Here is an 18,375-nt window from a genome sequence, read left to right as displayed (position 1 = left end):
TGTGTTGCTTCCATGTCTTGAGTTGTTGAGGATCCGTTGTGGGAGCATCATCCTCAATAGCATCCCATACATTTTCTTTCATGAGGAGCAAGTGAACCTTAGTTTGTCAAGTAGGGAATCTTTCCCCCTTGAACTTCTCCACGAGCAATGAGTTTGAAGAGAGAGAACTCATTGTGTACCTCGGGAAATGGCAACTTCAGTATTCAGCACTTTAGGAGCCGGAAAAGAGATGAAACTTAGGGCTGGAACTGAAGGCAGAAGAGGCAGAGGATAGAGATGTCATCATGCGGGAGATGCAGCAGCAATTCGAGGGCAAAATGAGGATAGCTCAGCTTAGAGGAGAAGAGGAAATGTGAGTAGCAATAGCGGGTGTACGGGCTTGTACGGTGTGACAAGTAAGGGCAGCAGTCCCGAGGGCAATACGAAGGCCTGGCGGGCAGGTTGTACAGGCTGGAACAGTATGTACCATACGAAAATCGTTCTAGTTAGAAAATCGCTAGAAGTCAACATTCTCAAACCCATCAAGAAAAAGATTCTTAGGATTAGAGAAGGTAGGTTAGAATTTAGAAGAATCACTTTCATAAGCGCCCATAGATTGAGGAAGCAGCTTGAATATAAATTGCAGGTTGAATCTGTGAATTGCACTATCTCTTGGCTTGTCCAGGGTGTGGAAAATATGAAATCAGTAGGCTGAAGTAGAATTTGAAGAAGATTGCAGGAAGTCATCAGATTAGGAAAGTAATAATAGATTTAAAGTTGGATTTGCAAGTAGAAGTAACCCAGAATTGGGCCACAAGAGAAGAAAATCCAATCTCAATTGATCCGGGAAAAACTTGCTGCAAGAGAACAATGCTTGAACATGGAGAGAGCAGGAAGGAGATTAAGCAAAATTGCAAGAGAGCCCAGCTCGAATGTCCAAAATCCATCTCAATCTTCCTATATCCTCAATTTGGAAACTAGAAAGCTCTAGAAGCTGAGAAAATCAATAAAGTAGGTTGAGAAAGGTATAAAAAGTTGAAAAAAAAGCTTTCTAATATATTGGTTTCTAATTGTATATTTCATTAGTTATTCCAAATTACAGCGAAGGTGGCATGGGAGACCTTGATTCTCCCCACTTGGGAAGGGGGTCTTAATATAATAGACCCACATTTACATAGGGCCTTGCCTTGCAAGATGGTTGTGAGGGGACTTATGCCTGGATAGGAGCCTGGAAAGATTTTTTTATTCGCAGCAACAGTCAGGCACACCTTCATCAAGAGGAGATTGGATTGGATAGTTTTAGATGGATTTTTACTTGAGCCCATCTTAGATCTCTTCCTTCCCCCCTTATGACTGCTATCCTGAAAGCTTTGGCCAGCTTTAGGAGTACTCTTTGGAGGGTCCCCCCTTCCTCGCACGAAGAGATCGATAGGCAGCTGGTCATGTGGAACGATAGTATTTTGGATGAGCATGGCAGACCGCTTGGTGCTTCTCACTACATGTAGTGGTCCTGTTGGGAGAGGGGGCCTACCTGCACTGTGGGATCTTGAAAAGCTTTCAAAAAGCTCCTAGGGGATAGGAAATTTCATATGCTTAGTCATCTCAGAGGGAGTGAAGGGAGAATTCAGTAGATGGAGATAGATGAAATGCCTATTATTTGTTCCACTGGATGGCTGCGTTCAGAAGTACGGGCATTCCTCTTCAGGTTATTGTAGTTCGAGATGCGCAGGACGATGCCCTAGTTTTGGATGTGCAATTGTGATGCAAGTTGTCCAGATCCACAGATGACATCTTGCTAGAGAGAGCATTTCAGCTTGTCAGGATTATGGAATATGTGGATATTGGTTCTGACTCACAATGGTACCTAGATCTTGACCCTCTTCTCATTTCCTTGGGATCACGGAGATCATGGCTTTATGGAGTTTAACCCCCATAAAGTTCTTGCAGTGGGACCTAGGAGAGTGGGAGTGGATTGATGAAGGGCATCGAGAGAAGAGCCTCTCCTTCTTTCGTTATACTCACAGTAATGCCAGGAGGTTTTCGCTCAGCTATAGGGGTTGGAGACCTTCCAGAGCTTCTCAGGGATAGTTTTCTTGCTTCTGCGGATTTGTAGAAAAACTTTTAAGAGGAGACTTTGGAAATTCCACAGAAATAAAAAAATCACTCTCTTCTTCCAGCGTTCAATTCATGGAGGGATTGCAGTGAACCTATGGAGGTCAGGTTTGGGGCCAATTCTACATATCCTCATTGGCTCTCTGCCATGGAGAGGATTCAACATTGCTTATGGGATTGCAGACAAGTGAGGATTATTTGGAAGGAGATTGCTAGGATTTGCAACTCTTTTTCTCTATCTACCTTCTTCATGACTTGGGGCTCATTCGCTTGGCTTTCTCTTTTAGGGCCTTAGGTTTTTTTTGAGAAACATGACTCACCTTGGGCCCTAGCGATCATAAGTGAGTCGTGTTCTGTGGATGATGTTCTAGTATTACCCTTCAGGGCTGGTCATGCCTCCGTTGACTCTTCTTGGGAGATACTGGCGAGCACTGTAGCGTGGCATATTTGGGGAGCCAGATATACAGAGGCTTTGGATGGGTCCTAGGTTCACCCCTCAAGTATGCAGGGATCCTCTCGGGAAGCTACTTCTAGGAGGGCTATTTTCCCGAGGGATGGAGGGGCTCCCACTTCTTCTTGGAGACTTCCACAGGGTTGAGGTGGCATTTTCAGCCTCAAGCTTGGTTATTTTCTATCTCGTTTTAAGGATTTTTCCCTCATACATTGTATGATGTATTTCTGCCCTGAGCTTGCTCTTGCGGGTTTTATTCGTACTTAATGGAATCTTATTTTTGAAAAAGTATTTAGATGGTTAGTTTAAGTTTTAAATAGTATTTAATGATTAGTTTAATTAAAAAAAGGTTTCTTAATATTTTTTGCTCCATGACCCCTCTACCCATGCACATTATTTTAAACTAAGATCTGGCCCAAGATGAAGCCATCTCTTAGATTTGACATGCCTCTAAATAATGTGCATGTGAGAGATCAAGGTGCTAATCCTAACACTCAAAGATTATGGGTTCTGAAGATCACATCTGTCTCACATGATTTTGATCCCCTCGTTAAGCCAAGCATCATTGTCCAACACACCAAGGCTCACCCCCAAAGCCAATCTGAAGGTGTTAGGAATAAACCATGTGTACTAGAGACCTAACGGGTGTTATGTTTTTGGATGTGTGAATCATCATCAATCTTGTACTGCATGCTGATATTTTAATATCAGATGAAGGGTGCTATGGCATATATCAGTCTCGTATGACATGTTGATAATTTAATATGAGGTGGAGGGTGCTCCGGTAAGAATAGTCAAACGACTTATAATTTCACTGATGTGAAGGCCACCTCATGCACTAGCTTCCAACATCTTGTCACTAGATTGTGAATATCATGGATACTAAAGCTCCATCACCATATTATAGATGCTGTAAACAAAAGCATACTGAAGATGGAAAAGGCAAACCATATTGAAGATGGTAAAGTCATACTGAAGATGACATATTACATTGAAGGTGATAGAGTCAGACTGAAGGTAATGTGGCTACATTGAAGGTGCCATAGGCTGTATTGAAGATAGCACTGAGAATAGTATGGTCACATTGAAGGTGACACGAGCTACACTAAAGATAGCATACATGGTGACCAGCCATGGTAAGAGCTCAGAACTATAAATAACTGTACAAGATTTATAAAAGATAACTGGCCAGGTGTGAAGCCTTGTCTCAAGAACTCACATAAAGAAACTCAGGAGTGTGGTTAGTAATATATGATCATAAGAACAGCAAATGAAAATATAATATCTAAGAATAATCCATAAATGTAGCTGAGAAAATGTGTAGCTCTACTACAACTACTGCCCACTTTTCCTCTCTACGAGCGGCATCTTGTTGTTGGTGACACTGCCGTGTAGAGACTGCCTTAGGGAGTAGCCTTGTGGTGGAGTGGATCGCCATGATGTAAACCACCATTGACGACATCTCCAAGTGGGTGGATGTCGAGAAACCTGCAAAGGCAACCATTTCAGCCACTCTACTTGAGCAGCAGCAGCAGCAGAGAGCCAATAAGGCTCTCCCTCAACATCAGATTCATGGGGTTCTGCACACCAACTCTGCCGTCTCACGTGCCACTACCTTGTACCTCGCTTGAGATTAGCTCCTTGTGATTTACTTACTCCTCCATAGGTAGAGGAGAGATCTCTCCTAGAGATCGACACGCTCTGCCTGGACCAAAAGGACGTCCTGATTGAGTGTCCATCATGCGTGAGTGGTAGAGGGGAGTCAGTTGGAGGCTGCGATGAGTTCGAAGGGGGGGGGCATAAAGGCCTTAGAGCCCGGAGAGACGTCAAAGGGTGATGCTATTGATGCTGAGACTGAGGCTGCTGCGACTGTAGGTCTATGTACAATGGTGCTATCTGTGTGAAGACTGTGTGTCTTCAGGTTGTCGATGTCCTTCAATTTCTTGCCTTTTCCTCTTTCTCTCTGTCCTCTGGCCATGTTGATCCATTCTTTTTTTTTTTGCGCAAAAAGTAGTGCTAGTTATATTGCTTGAAAACGAGAGTACAAGAAGGCCAAAATTTCAAATTGAAATATTATAGCTTATTGTAACATATTTAGACTACAATAATTACCAGTTAAAAAATATTGAAATAAGCCTTTTGGAAGCAATGTGTGGAGAAAACTATAGCTGGAGAGCCCCCAGAGCACGCCTACCGGTACGCGCGCTGTATGAGAAGAAGGGGGTAGGGTTCTCTGAGGTCTCCAGTGGTGGCCAGCGCCACTCCCTTGGGTCCCACTCCACCTTGGTCAAGGAGCGGCCCTCCCAAATCCAGAGTCTCCAGTCCTGGTTCTGAACAATCAGGGGGTCTATATGCAACGCTTTCCCTTGCAGCCCTAAGATGCGAAGGCGCTGCCAGGGAAGCTGGGGGTCGATCACGGCCTCTCTGCTCTGGAGACGGCTACCATCGGCGACGGAGAAGAAGTGAATCGAGGAGTCCGAGAAAAGGCCTGCAACCACCAAAGGAATGCCGCGGGGAGTGAACTGCCCTAGCCACCTCTCATCTCCTGGGAGGAGCTGTCTGGTGATCATAGGAATCCTCCAACCTACAGGAATGGCAGCATCGATCTCCGCTCGCCGAGCCTGGATCCCACGTGCCGTACCTACTGCTGCTGCCAGCTCGCCTAGGCCCAATTGGCTATAGACGTCCCTCCAAACCCGGAGCGAGCGCGCAGGCCCACGCGCCCAGAGCGCCCATGGGATATGGGATCTCTCTCGAAGCTGGCGACCTGTATATCCTGCATCTCTGCCACGGTGAATGGGGCGAGAAGGGTTTCACTCATGCTAGGCTGCACGAGCGACGGTGTATACCTCCACACCTCCTCCCTGCATCGGTGGGCACGAGGGTTTGGGGGCTCCTGTTGGAACATGGATCTGTAGAAATCTATCGCCAAGTCCCTGACCTCGTCTGGATCTGTCCTGACACTACCATCCTGCGCTCTAAGAGATCGGAGCTGTTCCCCTGCTGACCTCTAGCCACAAGTCCTGAAGAACTCTCTGCACATCCTGTCGCCTTTCCTAGCCCAAAAGGACTTGGAAGCATGAAACGAGAACTTTGAGCGTCGCTGGGTGATCTCCTCTAACATGGCTCGGGCTCTAACCTCCTGTCGTCTGAGCTCCTCAGAGCCTGGAGAAGACTGCTGCATTCGCTGTATCGAGGCAAGGTCTCGTCTAAGACCCTTCTCCTTCGCCCACCACTGTTGCCTGACCAGAGTCGCCTCCTGCTGACATATGAGACCAGACTTCTGAGCTGCCATATCCCCCATGGGGTCCCAATCCTGCTCCCACAGATCCACTATCCTGCTGCGAACCACTGCTCTAGAGTAGATGGAGTCTGGGATCCGGTACGAGCGGGGAGGCAAGGAATGAGAGGCTGAGTCTAGGACTAGGATGACTGGGGCATGGTCGGAGAGGGTCGTCCTTGGAACCACCCCTGACTCTCCACCTCTTCCTATCGCCCAATCACTAACATAGAAACAGTCCAACCGCTCCAAAAGTCTGCCTCCTTCCCTCCTGTAACCCCAAGAGAAGTCCAGGCTCCCTGTCCACCTGCAAAAGGAAGGCTCCCTCCAACTGTCCTGACCTCCCACAGCAAACAAGGAGTCCCATTCCGCCTGCTCCGCCTGAGCTATACCGAGGAACTCTGGGCCCCGTCCCTGCTGATCCTCTAAAGCCTCAAGGTTATTGAAATCCCCTCCTACAATCCAAGAATCCATCTCTGGCAATAAGTCTGTCAAAGAGCTCTAGAAAGCGGCTCTCCGTCTAAGGTCGGTCGGGGCATAGATATTGAGGATGCCGATGTGGGATCCCTCAATATTCAAGCCCACCCAAAGCGCTCGTCCTGGGATCAAGGTGCCAAAACCACACACATGCTGAACTAGAGAAGTGTCGATGGAGGTACAGACACCCCCCTCCTCCCCTGCTCGCCAATTGAAGGTTCCCAGTAGGTGTGGGAGCGTCTTGTGAGGACCTTCCCACACTTACTGGTCTGAGAAGCTGAAAGCTTGTGTTCCCGCAATAGGAGCACATCTACCCTTCCCACCAAAGCTGGCTGGAGCTCCTGTCTGAGCACCATCTTCCTGGGGCCGCGGGTTCCTGATGAGTGGAACCCGTTGACATTCCAAGAGATAATGCGTATACTCATGAAGAGGAGAGATGGGCCACAAATAGCTGTCTGCTTGCGGTCGATGTCGAGGTGGTCGGAGGATGTCCAGTGTGCAGACGAAGGCGCTTCTGTGAAGGTTTCGAAGGAGAGGCCGGATTATCGGACCCATCCTCTAAAACCTTCAGCAGAGGCGAAAGCCCCTTCGTCCCATGGTGGTAAGCTCTCTCTAACCAACTCGAAGCCTCCGCCAGGGAAATACTGTAGAAGCCCGCTACCTTTGAGGTCCTCCAAGGGCGGAGCCCTTCCGCGTAGATCCACTCCAGAGGCGGTCGAATGATGACCAAAAGGCAGAATCGTTTGGCGTTGTGGCGCCATCTCAAACGAACGTCACCCTCCTTCCATTGCTGCTGAAGAAGCTCCACTGCTCTGCTACCGATCCAGTCCTATACCTGCTCCTGGGATTGATCACGAATCGTCTCCCAAACATTTTCATTCGTCCATTGCTCATTCCCGTCACTGGTGATAGTGAAGGAATAGCTAGGACCATCATGGGGGGCAAGGACAGATACCTTACCCTCCGCCCCCTTTCGGAGGAAGAAGATGCTGATGTCTAGGCATGCAGGGAAGGAGCCAATACCAGTTGCATCCAAGTAATCCCAAGGTCCTGCTCGGTAAAACTCCAAAGGTAGAGCTCTAGGAGCTGCCCTTGGGTGGGGGGACAAAGATGAGGAGAGGGGTGTTGGCTGTCGAAAGAGTTGGAGTGGTGCTGGACGTCTGCGGGGAAGGGCCTCTTGAGGTTCTGTCCTCATGAAGCGAGGGCAAGAGCACGCCTGGTGCCCGAAGCCGTGGCATCTCAGACACTGATCTGGGCGACCAGTGACCATAATGTGTTGCGTCACCACACCTGTGTCCGTCTCAATCTCGAACTCCGAGGGGATACTCTGTGGATCTAGGACTGCCACTTTGACACGTGGCACCCCTTGGGCTACCGCCGCATCAACGAAGGTGTCCTGCATGAGCCAGCCAAAGTGCGCCCCCAAGTCCTCGATGATCGGGCGAAGCTCTGTTGCGAGGCCTGGGAAGATGAGGGTAACTGGATGGCGGGGAATGCGGAAGCGGGCATCGAAGTCCGCTACACTGAAACCCCTATACCATGGGACCATAAGGATGATCTTCCCACCCACAGAGGTAGGGGACCATCTGACCATATCGCTCGTAGCTTGTGCTGAGGAGAGCTTGAGCCAGAAGATACCACGTCCCATGAGTGCGACCTCCTCACTGTGGCTGTCCTCAAGGTAAAGGGTGGACTGCAACCAGTCCCTGATGTCTGCTCGTGAAGGGGCGTAGCCAATGACTCTCCCATAAACGGACGTCTGGGAAAAGTCCGTGGCTGCCTGCTTCACCAAGGAGACCTGATGCTGTGTCAGTGTTATGCGGTAGGCTGAAGGAGGGGGGGGGGTCCGTCTGGGCCACCGGTTCCAGACTTACGGCCGCCATACTGCACCGACAAACTGCAAAAGCTCCAAAGGCGGGGGAAAGGAAGTGGCAGAGGCGAGGGAGGGAGGAATGGGGCGGAGGCGGGGGAGGGGAGAGGGAGGGATGGAGGAGAAGGAGGAGAGGGGGATGGAGGGAGGCGTGGCGGGGCGGCTGCGAGCAGAGAGGCGGCAGAGAGGGAGGAGGGGAAGGGGGGAGGGGGCCGCGCAGCACGAGGGAGGTAGACGGAGCGGGGGGGGGAGCATTCGCAGGAGCTTTTTTCGGTGAGAGTCTTGTTCATGGGCTATGTTGATCCATTCTCACTCTCTCTCTTTTTTGCTGTTTTTGCTGCAGGTTTCTTGCTGAGTTTTATGATGGGGAGAAGGTTACTAAGCCCTTCACACCCTTCATGCCTGTAGGCTTTGAGCGGGCAGCAGGAGAGGGAGTGCCAAGTTGGGAAAGCATGGGCTGGATGGGGGAATGCAGAGGGGTGGTGGGGAGAGGTAAGCTCAAACCCAATGCCAGCGGGGGGGGTTGGGAGAAGGCAGTGAGGGGGGTAGGCAGAGGATGGATGGCAGTGTAGGCTCAGTTAGGAAGAGGGTGTAGGAACAGTTAGGCAGGGTGTGGATGTAGGGAGCGCAGAGGGAGCAACGGGGAGCCACGATGGGGGTAGGCGCCAACTGGGCGGGGGGCAGAACAGGGAGCTGTGAAGGGGAGGGGTGGGGCTGGGAGGCCGGAGCTGCGAGGGGGAGGGGCAGGGCTGGGAGGTGGGGATCTGCAAGGGGGAGGGTTGGGGAGCTGTGAGGGGGAGGGACAGGGGGGGGAGCAGGGAGCTGCTAGGGGAATAGGTAGGGCTAGGAGGCGGGGAGCTGTGAGGGGGATGGGTGGGGCTGGGAGGGAGGAGCTGCAAGGGGAGCAGGGAGCTATGATGAGGAGGGGCAAGGCAGGGAGGCAGGGAGATGCAAGGGGGAGGGCCAGAGAGATTCTTAAGGATGGCTGAGGGTTGAGAGGGAGGGCAACGAGCAGGGAGCCAGGCAGGACTGCAGCAGTCAGGGTCTTTTACCCCTGCTGTACATATAGTTTAGTAGCCCCCAAATTGTTAGTAGAGGTCGCCAAAAGAAGATACCTGAAGCTCTAAGCTATTTGTTTCTAGATAAGGACAATCTAGCCATTGACTCTTTGTAGTGAGAGTAGTCCATTGCAGTGGATTACATGCGACGGTGTATCCTGCCATCTAGTGTGGGAGATTTTGAGTAGCATTTCTGCAAGTCTAGTAAAGGCATTGTGTCTCCATGGTACCAAGGGACAGAAGTTAGGATTTAAGTTTTGTATTTAGATTTTAAGGTTTACTCATACTTCTATTGATATGTATGAATGCTGTGCTTGTTCGACTGGAGAAGCTTAAGAATATAGGCACGAACGTGGATTTAGGATTGAGTAACAAAAACACACGGCCAACAGAGTTGTACATAAAAGTATTACTCAGACATTTTTCCACTGGGTGGATCTGTGGCTGTTGGGCTGTAAGAGTACAAGGCAGTATTTTGTGTCCTCAAGCTCTTTTGTTTTACTTTATATGAAAGCTTACCATCAGGAAGAGGAACAGTACTAAACTTCCACTCTACTTCTCCTTTAGAATGGCCGACTCTATTAACAGGATATGATTCACTTGGTGTGGATTGAATCACTCTGTTATTGATTTTCACCTAGAGTGACACACTGTCCTATTTTCTGTGCTGAAAGTTTGAAAATCAGATTGTTTGATCCTGGGAAACCATTTCATTGATTTTTTTAGTGTTCACTGAGATGATTTGCTTACAGTTCAAAATCAGTCTTCACAGGTATCCTATGTAATGAGGGTGGTGGACCATCAAATTCAGTTTGTACTTACATAGTAGCTTGCCTTGGAAATGCTAATGGACCAATAATCAGAATGTTGACACCGTCAGTCATTGATAAAATATAGCTTGTTATAACTTCAACGGATTCTGAACTATATCTTTCAGGAATAAATCAATGAAATAAACAATTAGATCTGCAATGTGCATTCCATAAGACAAAGAGTGCATGCTTAGCATACTTTTTTTTAAATGAGTTGGTACAAGTATGGTCCTCTTTGCTTAGGATACTTTTTCCTAAATGAGTTGGTACAAGTGGGATCCTCTTTGCCAAAAGAATAGCACTCCCTTTCAGGGTTTTGATGTCGAAGGGGAAGATGCTTTGCGAATGGCTGAGATTGATGAAAAACTGGAGCAGTTTATAGAGATACATAGTGCATGCGGCTCACCGTCCATAACGTCAGGTAAATAGCACTCTGTTTGAGATGGTACTCGTTAATATTGTGTTTTGGTATCACATGCACCTTTGTATGTTTAAAATTTACTGGTTGAAAAATGTTATGCATTTATAGTAGGAAAACAAAACAGAAAATGCACACCTTGGTTGCAAAAAGTAAATCCAAAAGACTCATGGCAACCTAAGCAAAAGGAATATCTAGGAAGCCACAGCATCAAAGTAGTCCATGGTTATGCATAAAATTCCCTGAAAGGTTTGAAGTCATCTGTGGATCAAGACATATTTGACAGTGACACTTGGTGTTGGTAAAGAAAATGCGAACTGCATGCATTTCAAATATATGTATGTGGACAAACTTCCAACAAAGCTCCCATGCTTGATCATATGATAAGAGTTGTCAAGGTGGAGGAATGCAGAACGATTCGTTTTGCCATCCAAGCAAAAAAACCTCAATGAAAGAGCAAAACAGCTCTCAAAGAGCTCAGAGGTGGTGAGTGGCACCCACTGAAGCCGAATGAGAAAAGCCTGTAATACCAAATTTAGTACACACTAGGAATAGCGGTCGTTTACAGACGTGTAGCAACTAGAAGTCATTGATGCAAAAGCATCCTGGAAGCGCTACATCATGATGCTGAAGACTCTTTAAGAAGACATCAAAGGTGAAATTGAAATTCGCCGAAATTTCTTCTGGAGTTACCGAATGACATGAATGTGAAAGATTAGAACCATGAAAACCAATTTGAATTCAAAGAAGGAGATGAACCAAGGCACTATGCTAATGAAGATCTCTATTGACCTTGCTCGACAGGGTCACCCTCTATAGGCACAATCACAACAAGGGTTGTTAGAATGCTCCTCAATTTCTTGGTCATGCATTGCAGAGTCTTGGATCATAGTCTTGGATCATTAGAGGTGATTTGAACATGGTTGAAATGCCCACAGACAAAAGAGGAGGTAGGGAAGGTGGTATCCATTCCCTAGAGAGAGCAGCCTGGGATGCTTTCCTTTTTTAGTACAGTGGCAGAGATGCTTGGCATGGTGATGTTTTCCACACTCAGCCACAGCCACTCTTGTTTTCTTGGTCGAGCAGGAGATTGCAGATGCCTATCCAGACACGGATTGGTAGATTTGGTGTGGATGATTGGGCTCTGGACAGAGGTGGGACAATATGCATTACACCTGGGGTGTCCACTTCAGATCATTTTCCAGTTGTTTTGTTGGTTTTAGATCCTCGTGAGGAGCTGCTCTGCCAGTATCAGGATTCCAGATGTCTTCTATGCACATAAGGGCCTTACAGAGGCAATGTTGCAGACTTGGGTATCTCACATGCATGATGGGCAGCTTTCCCTGTCAGATGTAGTTGCAACCCTCTCATATATTAGCAACTTTTATCATTCAGTTGCTCGTATCAGGAAAGCTGAGATCCTCAAGCGAGAGATAGGTATCCGCCAGCAGTTGGCTGCTCTTTAGAGGCAAGAGCAGAAGAGGCCTACAGATGCTTGGGTTCAGGAGTGCCTTGCTGCAGCAAGGGGTTAGCATCAGTCACTCTTAGATCAGAGAGCAGAGTATGCCTTTCATGCTAGAGAGTGTCATTTTGGACTTAGACAGGAGGTAGGGTCAACAAGCAGTTTTTCTCTACTCTTGGTCCTAGACATAGTAAGGAGAGCGCTTCACAGCTTGTTGACTCAGACAAAGTTTTACAGACACATCCAGATGCCACCTTGCAGGTAGCCACAGATTTCTATGCCTCCCTCCTTACAGCATATCCCGCCACACAAGCCAGAGATGATGCTCGAATTGTTATTTGGCAGCACTTACCTATGTTGGTGACCGGAGATATGATAGTCTCGCTTGATGCATCCTTCACCAACATACAGTTTATGATTGCTCTCTCTGCCCTTCACAAGGGCAAGTACCCTGGCTCAAATGGACTTACCCGCTCTCTTTTTGTTTCATTTGGGGATCAAATTGGGGAGCACATTACCTCCCCCTAGAGGGCGTTTGGGACTCGGGTGAGATTCGAGACTCACTTACGGAGGGCCTCATTCATCTTATCCCAAAAGGGGGTTGCAGGAATTTAGTGTGTTAGTGGAGATTGATCACTCTGTTGGGTACTTTGTACAAATATTGCAAAAGCAATCAGCCTAGGGTTGTAGCCCTTTCTTCCAGATACATGACAGGCAGTGCATGGCAAGAGCATCTTCGATAACATCTTCTCATTCAGGGAGGTTTTTTACTGGGCCATGCCTAATGGCCATAGGCTTTGCCATTCTACTCCTAGACTTTGAGAAAGCTTATGACAGAGTAGACTGGGGCTTTCTAGAGGGTACCCTTGTTCGCATTGGATTCACAGACACATGGATCAGAGGGGTGTCAGATCTCTACAAAAGCCCATAGCCAGGTTCTTATTGGTGGAGTCAGGGGAGACAAGTTTCAGATTACTAGATCAGTCGGTCAGGGATGCCCTGTAGCCCCCTTTCTCTTTTTATTTTTGGCCGAAGCTATGGGCTATTACTTTAGAGCTCAAGCTGATATTATAGGGCTGAGGCTTCCATTGAGGAAGGAGAATGAGCTCTTGGATAGTGAGTTGGTAGATGACACAACTGTTTTTTGGGATGCCACACCAAAGACACTCACCTCATTTAGGACAGCCTTGGATTTGTCTTGCACTGCAGCAGGGGCTCATAATAATTGGAACAAATCCAATGGCTTTTGGATTAGTGATGAGGACACTCTAGACTGGGGGAATGACATAGGTTTCACTTGGATTTAGATGGGTGTTTCCATCAGGTGCCTAGGATGCCAAGTTGGGGTGGGCATCTCTCCAGCACAACAGTTTGCTACCGTGTTGGAGAGCATCAAGAGGAAACTCATTTTTTGGAGTTCTGCCGAACTTGACCTTGCATGTAGAGTAGTGGTTGTGAACTAGGTATTATTGGCTACTACCTGGTTCGTTTGCTGATGTTGCTGCAGATCTAGAAGTTGTATTTCTCAGTGCTTTGCAAGTTTGAAGTGAGAGGATTGATGCTTAGACAGGAGTCTTGGAAAGATTTTTTCTTACACAGCATTCAGTCTTGTACACCATCTCATGGGGGAGGTTGGATTGACAGCTCGAGATCTTTACTTCAGCCCATCTTAGATCTCCCTCTTTCCCTCTCATGGCTGCCATTCTGAAAGCTTGGGGCAGCTTCAGAGGCACTCTTCGGAGAGTTCCACCCTCCTCTTGTGAAGAAATACACATGCAGCCAATCATGTGGAATGACTCTATATTGGATGAGCATGGCAGATCACTAGGAGTGTCACATTATATGCAGTGGTCTTCATTATAATAGGACACTCTATGGAGTCATGTTCTCTTCAGGATGTTCCCTTCACTCCTTTCAGAGCTGCTTTTGCCTTGATAGACACATCATGGGAGATTTTGGCTAGCATTGCAGCTTGGCATAGTTGTTGGGGTGGCATTTTCAGCCTCCGCCTTGGATTTTTGTTAGCTCTTTTTGAGTTAGTTTTTTTCTCATGCATGGCATGATGTACTCCCGTATTAGAGCTTGCTCTTGCGGTTTTCATTCATACTTAATGAAGTAATCTTTTTGGAAAAAAAAAGAATGCTCATCAAGATGAAGATGAAGCAGTCAATGCCCATGTTGATACCTACAACCATACCTAATGGAATAATAGACGAGAAAAGGAAGGATTTAATCATAAGCCACCAATGTCACCCATAGAAAGCTGAAATTGGGCCGAGCATCTTGAGAATAGAATACAAGAAGGGAAACATGAACCAAAGAAAATGGCCGCAGTAGTTGGATTTGCAAGATTAGCACAATCAATTTGTGAAAGATTCGCTATGTGTCTAAAGCAAGTATCCACAATGCAATGGATGAGCCCGTTTGCGAGCTTCTTTGGCTCATTCCCCATGAGAAACGAGTTTAAACCTCTATGCATGGTTTTGGACCTTGGAGCTCCCTAAGCCTCCCTATTATTGAACCTTCCTTACCTGCCCTCACCTGCAACACTCCCCTAGCCTTGTGTCATGAGCACCCCTTCCCTCTCCCTCTGCTCCATCCTCTCCATGCTCTAATGCCTGGCTTTGGGATATCTTGGACCTTCTGTGTGTTTCTCCCTCCATATGTCACCTAGCTACTAGCACCTGGCTTTGGGATGTACTAGACCTTCTGCCTGTTGCTCCCTCCATAGGTCGACTAGCCACCAACACCCCTCCTATTTCCCTCTCCATTCCTGCTCGTTTCCATCCCACCGCTATCGTCGCATTGCTTCTAGAACAACTTGTTTGTAGGCTGTTCTACCTTTGCAACGTGCCACCAACATCCCCTTTCATCTTTCCATCTTTGCTTATCTGCATCCTGCCTTCACTTTTTCCGTGTGTCTAGAATACCCTGTTTGGGGCTTTTTGGCCATTGTGACTATGCCCCGTGTAGTATGAGATCCGAGATCATTACCATTGTCTCTTCAGGGATGGGTTTGGACCCTCTCTAGTCTCATGTCTTACCCAGATTTGATATGCTTGGTGACTTTCATTCATGAGATCTTTCGACATAGAGACCATTTTCTTAGTACAAATAGGCGAGATCAGGGTACACTTCCAGACTCCACTCAGAGCATGTTCACTGAGCCTTTTTAGCCAGATAGCATGGACCAATAGGCGCTAGGGAGACGGGGGAGTCAAGGCTCGGAGCGAGAGACATGGTAGCCTTGCTAGTAGGTCAATGCATAGATCAGGCTCGGGGATCTTCCTTCCATGCTTACCAGACCAGAGACACGGCCAACGAGTGTGACAATGGAATTTGTTTGACGCATGGCCATATCTAGGAGACCCCACAAGACCACATGCATGACACAATGACTATTGACATCATTGTAACACAGGTTTTATGCCACCACAACCTCGTAAATCACTAGGCTCCCCTTGGGCTTGACCCCTCGCCAACTTCAAGAGGACAATTGTAACGATGTCACACCATAGCTTCCATTCTCTCCATGGGCTCAGACTTTGATGTACTAGTGTTTCTATGATTAGGTTGTATTTTCCTTGGGTTTAGATCCCTGCTTAGAAGCTCCACCCATTCAGCTCATTGTATCTGGTTCTTTGAGTCTCATAAACCCTTCCATCTTTTAAAGACGTCTAATAAGCTTTCTCTCTTTCGTTCTCTCTCTCATTGTTTATGGATGCCAGGCGTGGGCTCCATGGCTCGCTAGAGGCTAATGGAAGAGTGTGAAGGGAGTGCAAACAAGGTTTTTACTAGAATAGCTGGGCATCAAAGCTCAAACTCCCTACTCCATCTTACTAGCTGAACCGGGTTGCTACCACTAAAAGGAGAGTCCCTATGCCGATGCATCAAATATCTTGATAAAATAGAAACAAGGGCAAGTTCTTTCACAAATCAAAGGAAGTAGCCAAACCCAAGGTGTGGTACAACAGCCCTATAAAAATCACTATGAAATTTTGTTACGCTCAAGTCGAGGTAACATGATCTCGGAAGGGTTAGTCGGCATTTTCCTTTAAAGGATCAATGTTTGTATTATTTTTTGTTTGAGCTTCATGTAAATGATCAAAAAGGAATAAAGGTCAAGGTCCTTGGTGAGGGTGTCATGGCACTAGACTAGGTGGATCTAAGGCCAAGGGACCTAAATGCATGAATTGTGCCTAGGGGCAAATGGTTTAATAGATATCCCAAGAGAGGGGTAAATAATGCATTAAGGAAGGACCCTAATTTGCAGACATGTGGCATACTAGATCCATCTAGGGAGTTTTGGGGCTTGTTGGGCATAAGCAAGGGGAAAAAAAGAGCTTTCACGTAATGTGATTTTAATTTTTCTGACAGCTTGCTACCACCGAGGTTGGCTGGGAGGTTATTGAATGTGCCTGCACCCATGAATCGACGTAACCACTTGAGAGAGGAAAATTTCGCGTATCATTTGGTATCAGAGCAGTACGATCTGTAGAGAGTAGATCGTTCAGGTCATCGAGTTACGTTGGATAATCAGAGTGGCGCATGCGGAGGTTTACGAGTTGTTGGCTTCAAAGGCCTCTGGAAATCGCGAGGGCTAGCTATTGCATAGGACATGCAGTCGATGAGAAGAAGCGCGCAGATCGATCAGGGGTAGAGCTGATAAGCAGCACACGACCAAAGTTACCGTGGGTTCACGGACGTCATCGCAGCGCTAGTCACGGAACTAGCTATCACAGGATGGTTGAGTTCACATTAGCTGTTGACGAGTTGAAGGTGAGGTAGCCAGCAGAGTTACGCACGTTACGGTGAATAGCTAACCAGACAAAGACCATGCTGAAAGATCGAAAGGATTGCTACGTTAGATATACCGCCAGCTTGGTTGCGGATTGCAGGAGTTTTCCCTAGTATAGGAAAAAGTGATTTTGGTTACAGTGTAATATATGCTTTGTTAGCTGTAAAGTTGGAAGTTGGACTTTCGATTTGTAATTACAGTTTCAAGCGGTGTTTTATTTTAAAAACACACACACACACACACACACACACACACACACACACACACACACACACACACACACATATTGACCTAAATGGAAGTAGAAGGAGAAGCTTCTAGGATGGATCCCGTAGAGTCGGGAGACCGGCCGACCTCGCAGGTGTTGCACCTAGCATGTCATACACTGTCTGGCAGAATTGCAATGTTAGAGGATGCCTTGCAACAGATTTTAGCGCAGCAGTTACAAACAAATGTAGGGCAGTCTGAGCTCAGGAAAATGGTGCATAGTATGTCTGCCAGACCATCTCGTGAGGAGAAAGGTAAATCTCCGATGGAACCGGAGTCGAGTGTTCATACGGTTGAGCCTAGGAGGGCTAAGGTACCTAATATTGCTAATTATAGGCGAGAAAAGTATTCTGGTCGGATGTTTGACCGTAGTTCCGATATCATTGACACCTGGTTACACAAATGGGACGAGGCATTCGCCATTTGTGAAATCAGGAATGATATGAAGAAAATCCTCGAGGCCACCCATTTGTTTAATGAGGCAGCGGATAGGTGGTCGATAAAACAGCAGAAAGATGGAGTAGCATCCACTACTTGGGAGGGGTTTCAAAAGGAATTTAGAAAACACTTCCTACCTCCTGACGCGAAGCATCCCGAGCTTGGGATCAGTATCGAAACCTTAGTCAGAGAAATTTATCAGTGGCAGAATATATTGATAAGTTTAGAGAAAGTGTAATGAAGGTTGATGAACCCCTACCTCAGTCAATCCGAGTAAAAGATTTTATCTTTGGATGAATGATCGGATAAAGATGGAAGTTCGGGCTAAGTATGTGAACACATTAGATGAAGCAATTGCCATAGCCCTGAACTATGAGGAGGCAAAAGGGAACATACCAAGTGGGTTTGTGCAGGTTGGGACTCAGTATGGGTACTCGAAGAAAACTGGGTTTAAGAAGAAGTGGATTAGCAAAGGGAGTGCCTCACAGCCTAGTGGTCAAGCCAAGCAGGCGAAACCAGTTGAGACTCCCAAATCAAGTACCACCATCGGAATGAAAAGAAAAGTAACACCAATGGCAGCCCGGGCTTGGTCGAAGTCTTCTTTGAACCTAGAGCAAAGGGAAAAAGCGAGGAGAGAAGGCTTGTGTTTTGGTTGCCTTCAGCCTCATCAGTGGAAAGATTGTCCACGAAACAAAGATCGTCAGATGGCTGAGATGGTGGTCTCAGAATGCGACGTGGAAATGGAGGGAAGTCCCAGAGTAGAACAGATGCAGATTCAGCTAGCGGGATCTTCTCAAAGGTCAGTACCTTTTTTGTTATGTGTGTCTGTTGCTAAGTTAGTAACTAGTGCACCTGATAATATCCTGTCAAAGCCCGCAACAACGGGGTATATAGCCTTTAATGATACGGAGTTAATTAAGATGAAAGGGCAAGTAGCTAATCCTGATGTCATT

General features: G+C 47.2%; 1 protein-coding gene and 1 pseudogene across 1 annotated transcript in view; one reads left to right on the top strand and one right to left on the bottom strand.

Moving 5' to 3' along the window:
- LOC147884554 (uncharacterized) overlaps window positions 1-18,375 on the top strand; it is a 122,980-nt gene that overhangs the window by 54,983 nt on the left and 49,622 nt on the right. The window contains exon 7 of the mRNA XM_087398007.1: window positions 10,352-10,460. Within this exon, the coding sequence (XP_087254133.1) occupies window positions 10,352-10,460 (109 nt within the window). The remainder of the gene's footprint in view (window positions 1-10,351; window positions 10,461-18,375) is intronic.
- On the bottom strand, window positions 5,660-6,296 carry LOC147884555 (uncharacterized; annotated as a pseudogene).

The sequence above is a fragment of the Dipteris shenzhenensis genome, chromosome 26, assembly GCF_047967505.1.
Source record: "Dipteris shenzhenensis isolate YYH24624 ecotype China chromosome 26, Dip_SZ_1.0, whole genome shotgun sequence".
In the NCBI taxonomy this organism is placed as follows: Eukaryota; Viridiplantae; Streptophyta; class Polypodiopsida; order Gleicheniales; family Dipteridaceae; genus Dipteris; species Dipteris shenzhenensis.
This window is presented reverse-complemented; position numbering and strand designations above follow the sequence as displayed.